At 33.8% G+C, this 10176-nt stretch overlaps 1 protein-coding gene across 1 annotated transcript; it reads right to left on the minus strand.

The window, feature by feature from the left end:
• Positions 1–3853: 3853 nt before the first annotated feature.
• On the minus strand, positions 3854–4789 carry LOC127900682 (uncharacterized). Its single transcript, XM_052435870.1, has one exon. It carries the CDS (start codon positions 4787–4789, stop codon positions 3854–3856), a length of 936 nt encoding a protein of 311 aa, XP_052291830.1.
• Positions 4790–10176: the final 5387 nt, after the last annotated feature.

Raw genomic sequence — 10176 nt, forward strand, 5'->3', positions numbered from 1 at the left:
AATTGTTGGGATTATATGCTTTTTTAAAGCATATTAATTTATTTTCTGATTAATAAAATATTTGAGATATTTTCAATTGAATAAATATTTTGAATAAGGTCCGTTTAATCATATTATATGTATTTATGTGATCATCATATGGATTCACAGAAGATATAAATACAAGTTATCTTATGATTAAATAAATTAAGTTCGCAGTTGATAAATAGAGTTGGGCGCTCTATTTATGTTTAGGCTGTATGTAAAATAAAGAACGGAGTTTATGAATAAAACTCTCCTCATCTTGCATTAACGTTGCTACATATATATATAGATGTACAGCCCTAAAGAATAGAATCCTAAGTAGAAAAGCATTACAGATTCATAATATATATACAAATCTAATTGCCTTAAATATGAAACTGAATTCTATACGACTTCTATATACAAAACCGAATGCTATACGAATTCTATACGTTAATACTGTAGTTAATTGTTATAAGTGAATATGAAATAGTTCACTCAAAGCAAGGATAAATGGATGAAAGTACTACACATTTTATTCACAATGAGGTTGCCTTTTATAGGCGTTACATGAACAAACTTAACGAAATAATAGCAGCCATTATTCAACAAATACTGCAGCCACTTTCCAGTAACTATAGCCTAAAGACTAGGTAAACACAATCTTGCAAATAACATTACCAACAAACTTCCTAAAGACTAGGACCATAAAAGCAACTTATTGACACAAGGAAATTCTAACAATCCCTCCCTTAAACTAAATGTTATTAACATTCAGTTTAAACATTCTGCAGAATCTTCCTCAAATTGCAATTTGCAAACTCCAAGTGACTTTCTCAGCTTCAAAAAAACTAGCCAATTTGAGGGGTTTAGTAAAGATGTCAGCAACTTGGTCTTCACTCCTGCAATAAACAAGATCAATGACTTCATTTTTTGTCAAGTCTCGCAAGAAATGGTATCTCACATCTATGTGCTTGCATCTTTCATGTAGAACCAGATTCTTTGAAAGTTTAATTGTTGAACTATTATCACATAAGATTTGTGTTGACTCTGGTTGCTTAAACTGAAGTTCATGAAGAATATTTCTTAGCCAAAGTGCTTGACATGCACAAGAAGCTGCTGCAGCAAACTCAGCCTCAGTTGTTGACAAAGTAACTATCGGTTGCTTCTTAGATGACCATGAAATAGCTGCTGAACCAAACATAAATACATATCCAGATATGCTTCTTCTGTCATCCAAATCTCCAGCATAATCACTGTCTCAAAAGCCATACAAATCTGATTTTTTTTACCCTTTTTGTAGAACAACCCAAATTCAGTAGTACCACGCAAGTATCGAAGAATTCTCTTTGCAGCTAAAAGATGATCCTCTCTTGGACGCTCCATATATCTGCTGATGGAACTAACTGCATGCATTATATCAGGTCGAGTTGCCATTAAGTACATCAAGCTTCCAACAATCTGTTTGTAAAGGGTACTATCAACTATTCTTCCTGCAGGATCCTTAACAAGCTTCAATCCTTTTTCAATTGAAGTAGTGACATAGTTGCAGTTCTTCATTTGAAATCTTTCTAAGATCTCTTCCACATATTTCTTTTGACAAATAAAATTTCCAGCATCAAATTGTATGACTTCTAAGCCAAGAAAATAATGCAGCAAACCAAGATCAGTCATATCAAATTCAAGCATCATGGATTCCTTGAATTTCTCAAACATTACTCTGTCATTTCCCGTGTAAATCAAATCATCTACATATAAACATACCATAAGCATTTTCCCATCATCTCCAATTTTTGTGTATAGAGTAAGCTCATATGAGCATTTTCGAAAACCTTCCTTCAAGAAATAAGCATCTATATGACTATACCAAGCTCGGGGTGCTTGTTTTAGTCCATATAGAGCTTTTTTCAATTTATAGACTTTATACTCACTGCCTAATTTCACATATCCAGAAGGTTGTTCGATAAATACCTCTTTTTGTAGCTCCCAATGCAAGAATGCTGATTTCACGTCCAGTTGAAAAACAGGCCATGAATTTTGTGCTGCAAGAGCAATAATCAATCTAATCATTTGAAGTCTTGCAACGGAAGCAAATACTTCTTTATAATCTACGCCAAACTCTTGGTTGTAGCCTTTGGCGACTAGGCGTGCCTTGTATTTATCAATTTCACCATTTTCCTTCAGTTTTGTCTTGTAAACCCACTTGACTCCTATTGTCCTCTGCCCCATTGGAAGTTCAGTCAACTCCCAAGTATTATTTTTTTCAATGGATGCAATTTCTTCGTCCATGGCTTTTAGCCATTTTTGTTCTTTGACAGCTTCTTTAAAAGTTGTAGGATCACATTCTGAAAACAAGGCAAAGTGTATGAGTGGATTCTCAAGAGTGTTAAATCATGTTACCTCATAATCTAACATCCACGCAGGCCTTCTTCTATCACGTTGAGAACGTGAATCTGTAGCTTCAACTTGTTCATCAAGTTCATTTGTTGTTGGTGGAGTTTCTACTGAGACTCTATTTTGCGGCAGGTCAGGAGCAAAGACTGTTGAAGGCTGAAGTTGCTATGACTTTTCTTCAATTTCACCATCGAAATCTGCTAGAATTTGCTGCCCAACAAAACTGCATCTCCACATCCATGTCTTCTCTTCATAAAAAATGACATCATGACTAATGACAATTTTCTTGATGATGGGATCATATAATTTGTAGGCCTTTGAATGATCACTAGCACCAAGAAAAATGCACTTTACACCTTTGTCATCTAATTTTCTTCTTTTCTCATCTGGTACGTGGACATATGCTATACATCCAAATACCCGAAAGTGATCTACTGCCGGCTTACGTCCACTCCATGCTTCTTCAGGATTTATATTTTGAACAGCTATTGTGGGGCTTCTGTTCAAAATATAAACACTCCAAACAACTGCTTCAGGCCAAAAACTTTTGGGAAGACCACTCCTCTGCAAAAGGCTTCGTACCATATTAAGAATTGTATGATTTTTCCTCTCGCATACACCATTTTGCTGAGGTGTGTAGGCTGCTGTCAATTGTCTTCTAATTCCATGATTTTCACAGAAGCTTCCAAATTCTTGAGAGTTGAACTCTCCACCACAATCAGTACGCAATATTTTAATTTGGCTGTCATCTTCTCTTTCAACTAGTGCATTAAACATTTGAAAGGTTGTGAAAGCTTCTGATTTTTCTTGCAAGAAATAAACCCAGGTTTTTCGACTAAAATCATCAATAAATGAGATAAAATATCGTTTACCTCCATTTGATGTTGGCTTGATTGGCCCACATAAGTCAGAATGAACTAGCTCCAGCACTTTCTTTTCCCTCCAGGATTTTCCTTTTGGAAAATTATCTCGATGTTGCTTACTGAAAATACACTCTTCGCAAAGCTGTGAAGGTTGCTCAAATTGTGGAAGGCCTACTACCATATTTTTCTGCTGCAAGGTCTTCAATCCACCAAAACTAAAATGCCCGTAACGAAAGTGCCATAACCACTCTGTATCTTTGACATTTGCAGCAAAACATGAGTGTGCAGTATGGTGAAGATACAATGGAAACATTCTATTTGCCGTCATTTTCACTTGAGCAATTAAGCCTAATTTTTCATCGTGGATTCGAAAAACTCCTTCCTTGATAGAGATCTCATACCCCTTTTCTTGTAACTGGCCAACACTGAGAAGGTTAGTTTTCAGTTCATGAACGAATAGAACATTTAAGATAGAATGAGAACTTTCCTTGGTTTGGATTGCAACCCTTCCTTTCCCCATGACAGAAACTGTGGAGTTATCACCAAATTTTACAGTATTTCGAAAAGTCTCATTCAAGTCAGAAAAAGCAGATTTATCCCCACACATATGATTGCTGCAACCGGTATCTAAGTACCATAGATTTTGGTGACTTTCCCTCCTTTGTATGACATGCCATAAGAAGGGAAATTTCTTCTTCCTCATTTTCTGCAAAGTTAGATTTCTCGCCACGATTCTTATTTAAATTAGTACGGCACTCGGAGCAGTAATGACCGTACTTCTGACAACGAAAGCATTTAACATTCGATTTGTCTTTAGACTTTGGTTTATGTCCTGTCGAATTCTGACCTTCATAATCCTTTCCTTTTCCTTGAGAATCATCAACATTTTCTTCTAATCTGTTCTGCCCATTCTTGCCTTTCCAGCCTCCTTTACCCCCTCCAGTTGGTTTGAGATTTGCTGCTGCCTGTAATGCATGTTCTTCCTTATCCTGTCGGATTACTTTATGCTCATGGACTAGTAAAGTGCTTTCCAATTCATCAATCGAAAGTGTGTCAATATCCCTTGATTCCTCAATCGCACAAACAATATAGTTAAATTTTGCCGTTAAAGATTGAAGAATCTTCTCAATTATGATAACATCCTCGAGCTGCTCGCCATGAATTCGTCTCTTATTTGCGATTGCCATTGTCCTTGCAAAGTATGCTGAGACCAACTCTCCCATCTTTATTCGTAGAGATTCAAATTCAGCTCGAAGTGTCTGGAGGTGTACCCGCTTTGCCCTTGTTGTCCCTTGGTACTTCTTTTTCAAGGAATCCCAAATTTGTTTGGAGGAGTCTTTGCTAAGAATTGTTTCCACGATTGAGCGATCAATAGCTTGGAACAAGTAATTCTTTGCCTTGAGATCCTTTAATCGTTGCCCTTCAAGCTCTATTTTCTGAGCATCCGTCAAAACAACACTGGCTGGTGGTTCAGTTATTCTAGTTGAAACAACCTGCCAATACTCCTTGGACCTTAAGAAACTCTCCATCAACATGCTTCAATGGTCATAGTGACCATCAAAGCGGGGAATTGCAGGTTGAACAAAATTCTCAGAAGCCATGAATTTCTGCTGCTGCAACACGAGTGAAAAAAGAGCCAAGTAAGCTGCTGTTACCAACTCTGTCAATCCCACTTTTCTAATTCAAGCTCTGATACCACTGTTATAAGTGAATATGAAATAGTTCAATTAAAGCAAGGATACGTGGATGAAAGTACTACACATTTTATTCACAATGAGGTTGCCTTTTATAGGCGTTACATGAACAAACTTAACGAAATAATAGCAGCCATTATTCAACAAATACTGCAACCACTTTCCAGTAACTATAGCCTAAAGACTAGGTAAACACAATCTTGCAAACAACATTACCAACAAACTTCCTAAAGACTAGGACCATAAAAGCAACTTATTGACACAAGGAAATTCCAACAATAATTCATTGAATGGTTTGTCTTAATCATATATCAATTTACTGATGTAATTTGACTACATTGAGCTGGATAACATATGAGATTTAATTAACCTTGAAATGACTGTTAGACTTATTAAATCTCATAGGCATTGATTTTACTATAATCTTAATCTTGAGTTAGTTATGATTTCATGATTGTAATTGTTATTCCATTTGATTTACCAATGGGCACAACACACAATTGTGGTCAAGATTACCCGGTATCTTGGTGGGAGCAATTATGAGTATTAGAGTTATAGATTAACAATATAGAATTTGTACGACGCATCTCTTGATGGGTTTTTGGCACTTAATCATAGAATTCTCTGGCCATAGTGTGTCAACATATTTAGTATGTTGAAAATGATCATTAGAGAAAACCAATAAGGATCAAAGAACAAGATGTAATTAAATTGATTGGACAGTTGAGATATCGATTTAATTAACGATGTGGTACAAAGGATTGAGTAGTAAAGAAATTAGTGTGGCTTGAGACGAATTATTATTCGAACATATAATTATGGAGGTCAGTTCCAATCTTATAGTGGAGTAGAGTTGCAATTAAATGATTAGGCTTATTTAATTACAGGCTTAATTTTTGTAGCCACTATTGTATATTCTCAAATGATCCATGGGTTAGCTCATTTAATTGACTGCATCGCTACTGGATTAATAAGTAAGATAACTAACTATTTAGGTTAAAAGCCTAAATATATTATTTAGTGGGAGGCTCCATTAATATGCTTGAGTGTAACGGGCTTTATGTTATTTTACAAGGTGGACCCCTATAACACATGAACAAGTAACGTGACTTTTGTTTTAATTATTTTTTAATTTAAATCAAATGGGATTTAATAGAATTAAAAAATAAATAAATATGGAGCCTAGGGTTTCCACTAAATAGAGATATAAAAAGACTTATTTTCTCTAAAAAAAATAGACAGAGGCCACATTATACAAATCAGAGAAAAAGATTTTCTCTCTAATTTTGAGAGAAAAATTTTCTCGTGCTAATTGCTTTAGTGGTGATAAAGACGCCCACATGTCAAGTGTAGATCAAACCTGAGTTATAGCCTGGAAGATTATTTGGTGGCGGATCGTGATCTAACAGGAGTAGTGGTGACAGATCGTGGTCTGGGAGCCTAAATCACTTTAGTGGAAAAAGAAAAGATTATTCATCTTCTCAAATTTTCAAGGTACGATTTCTAGATTACAAATTCTTATATATTGTATGAGATCGATCCTAAAAGTTTTTTTTTAAAAAAAAACTGATTTTTTCCACAACAATAATTAGCCACCGATGTCTCGTCTGTCCATGTGAGTTTTTACTTGTTTAATTTGCTTGTGGGAAGTTTATGTAATCAAAGAACAAGTTGTGATTATGTTTTGTTGTGTTGCTAGTGGTTCAGTAATTGGGACTACTTTGATTATGTTTTGGTAATAGATTTTGCTAGTTTACTAGTGCTTCAGTAGGATTTTTCTTTTTTAAAATTATTAACTTATGCATCCATTGAAATCTGAACTCAAAACTTAAGCCCCAAAGAAATTGCTTGTTACCGTTGGAATTAGACTTGACTTTCGTAGTTTATTAATCAACTTGCTTGCTAGGTAGCCTTGCCGTATGATATGGTTTGCTATCTTATGGGTGGTGATGTTTCCCTTGCAATACCCCTCGCATCTGTGTAAGGACATCCATCTAATTTTGTTGATATTTTTGGAAGTTAAACTTTCATCCTTAATTTGAATGATTGAAAGATAATATATAATTTTAGCCTCGGTTGATTCAAAAAGGGTAGATTTAAAAGAAAGATTGATTCAAAAAGATTAAATTAAACGTTCAAAAAAATTTATAAAAAATGCAAGATATCCGCAAACTGTCTAAAATACTATCCTTTAATCAATAATATTTTAAATAAGGAGATTATGGGTGGACCAAAAATCCATGAACCAAGCCCAAGCAAACGCGCAGATTTAACAACCCGTTTGGAGCAGCTGCGTTACCAAATTATTTATAGGTTTGGGTTCGGTTACAAAAACTCAACCACAAAAATAAATTTATGTTCACTTAAATTTCTATAAAAATCTTCTAAAACCCCTTTATAATTGTCTCCTTCTTTAAAATTACCGTATAGGACAAAATTATATCTCATTAAACCCACCGTAAACAATTCTTTCACCGACAATTTTTCTCCTGTACGTATCTACTTCTGTTATCTTAGAGTTTATACGAAAATTATTGAAACCTCAAAATACAACTACAGAAAAATCTCAAAAGCCGGTAACAACCCTGTTAAAAATCAAAATAATGATCATGTTAGAAGACCATTCCCTGTCAAATTCCATTGAAAATTGAGTGCATATATGACCTAGGCAAAATAGAGAAAAAAAAAATCAGTTTCAGCTTTAAAATTGTTGTAGACTGGGTAGTCAGAGGAGTGCCAATAGTCCAACTCAGTTCATATTCATTTAGATCTGGGATGAAGAAATAAACACCACAAAATAAACTTAAATGTTGAAAACTAATTCTAACCCAACCTGAATAGATTTTTATTGGAATTTTTTGGTTTAAGTTACTCAATAGTTTTAGAGTGGAGCTTCTAACATCCCATTAAAACTCATAAGAAACACTACTTATTCATTTTTATATCTCTTTTTTTATGAAATTACAAAAAAGTCCATAGAATTACAATAGAGTTTTAATTAAACTTCACTATCATTTTAGACATACTTTTTCATAATAAAATTATTATTATTAAGTAATTTATTTCCTCATTATCTCAAAATTATTTTTGACTTTATCAAACAAATAAGGTTAAAAAAATAGTTAGGGGTTTATGATTTATAAAGACATTTTAGTTTAATTAAATTCTTATTTTTTTCTTTCGGTAATTTTGAAGAATATTAAAGGGGTGTGAAAAACAGTACTCATAATTGAATTAGATCAAAACTTTCTCAACCCAAATACGTTTGGATTTGATTGGGTTAATCCCAACATTCACTCCCCCCTAAAATGACTTTATATATAGTCATTATTATGAAAAATATAATCATAGCGTCAACTCTTAAGTAAACTTTTTGGTTGAGAGAGGCGTAGATCACTAAACATGTATTAGTAGTCAAAATTAGACGAGGAACTTTATCTAGATTACTACATTTACCAAATAATATTATAAAATGTAAAAGTTTTAATGGGGTGTATTAAACGGGGTGTACCCCATCACTATCTTAAGAATGGTGATTTTGATCCCTTATTATATCTCACAAGCCCCCCATTTTTCAGTTAATTCCATTAAAAATTTTAAACAAATCTTTATCTCTCAATATACCTTACCTAATCTCTAATTTACCTTTATTTTAATTTTTTTTCATACACCCATTGTATAAATTTTATAAAATCATTTCTTTTAAAAAAATCTCATAATCATTGTAATTTCTCAACTTTTTTTTTAAGGTTTTATCCACCACTTAAGATTTGATAGTTCCACCAAGAATTGGAGCACAGAACCATGCCGAGTCGGCCCTGAATAACCTCAGTATCGTGCTAAGCCTATCAAGCCAAAGTTGAGTGAAGGAATACAAGAATTTGACCAAGGGGTTTGACGTGATAAAGATAGAGATTTTTTATTATTATAATTGATTTGGAGCTAAAAAGGGGATTCTTGATTTCCTTTTGTATGCATCCCAATCTTGTATTCAAGTTTATCTGTTCATGGACCAGAATGCATTACATTTGGAAAGTGTTTGCAATTGTACAGTGATATTACTTGGACAGTAATTTGGCGTTGCAATGCATTTACAGAACGAATGAAAATTTGGAATCGCAATGGAAAATGCTGTCAGGTATCTATCTGAGAATGAAAGCATTCGCTGTCAGTCTCTATGGGATTGCAGTATAAAATTTTACATTGTTCTTCAATATTTTGAATAGAATGCCTTACTTTGGATGGAATGGCTCAGTTTAAAAAGTTAGAAGAAATTAGAGTTTAAGAAATTAGATTCGCTTAATTAGTTATTAATAGAAATTTTTATGCCGGTGCACTTAAAAATTATTTATTATTTTAAGTTATTTCACATGAGGATAAAATAGGTATTAACATAAAAGTTATTAGTGTGGGTTGATAAGATATAACGAGAGATTTAAACATCACCACTCTACTCATGGAGAAGCTCCAAAACGATCTCATTGGTCGAAAAAGGCCAGACCCATTGAACGAGGACCCTTAAAATTTGATCATAGCTTGACCCATACGACAGGCTGAACAGGTCAGTCATTTACACAATCAAAATAAACTTGTGAGTAGGGGTGGGCAAATAACCCAATCTGATTCGACCAAAAAACTTGAGTTCAGATCGGATGTAGATGAATTTCTCAATCCAATCAGGTAGGAATTTATCCAAATCGATCCGAAAATACACACAATTAAAGAATATTATTTGAAATTTTTTATCCATTCCAAATATAATTCAGATTCAATTATAAGTCTGGATTACTTTTTTCCTAACTCGATTAACCGGAACTCGAACCCAATCCGAAACTGAATTTGCCGACCCCTACTTATTATCGTTTACACACTACATTTGTGACTATCATTTTCAAACTAAAATTTTCTCTTGATGCGAATAAGAAAAAAAAAACATAGAGTAAATTTCGTTTAAAAAATTAGGCACCATAGATGGACCGTACATATGGTACAGCTAGCTGAAATGGAAGTAGCCTTGTGAGAGCTGCCTATTTTGGATTCAGGACGAAATATTTAAGAAGCAAGCAAGTAAATAAATCAGGAAAATAATATTCGGCCACCCTCATTCCAGAGGGAAGCCAAAAACGACATACTTATGTGCCGTTTTGAAGTTTTAGATTTGAAAATTAAAAATAAATTTTACCATTAAAAAATAATAAAAGCTAATCAAAAGATATTAAAAA

This window comes from Citrus sinensis, chromosome 3, assembly GCF_022201045.2.
Source record: "Citrus sinensis cultivar Valencia sweet orange chromosome 3, DVS_A1.0, whole genome shotgun sequence".
In the NCBI taxonomy this organism is placed as follows: Eukaryota; Viridiplantae; Streptophyta; class Magnoliopsida; order Sapindales; family Rutaceae; genus Citrus; species Citrus sinensis.

Coding starts and splice junctions, on each gene's coding strand:
- LOC127900682 (XM_052435870.1), bottom strand. CDS start 4,789: ATGGAGAGTTTCTTAAGGTCCAAGGAGTATTGGCAGGTTGTTTCAACT.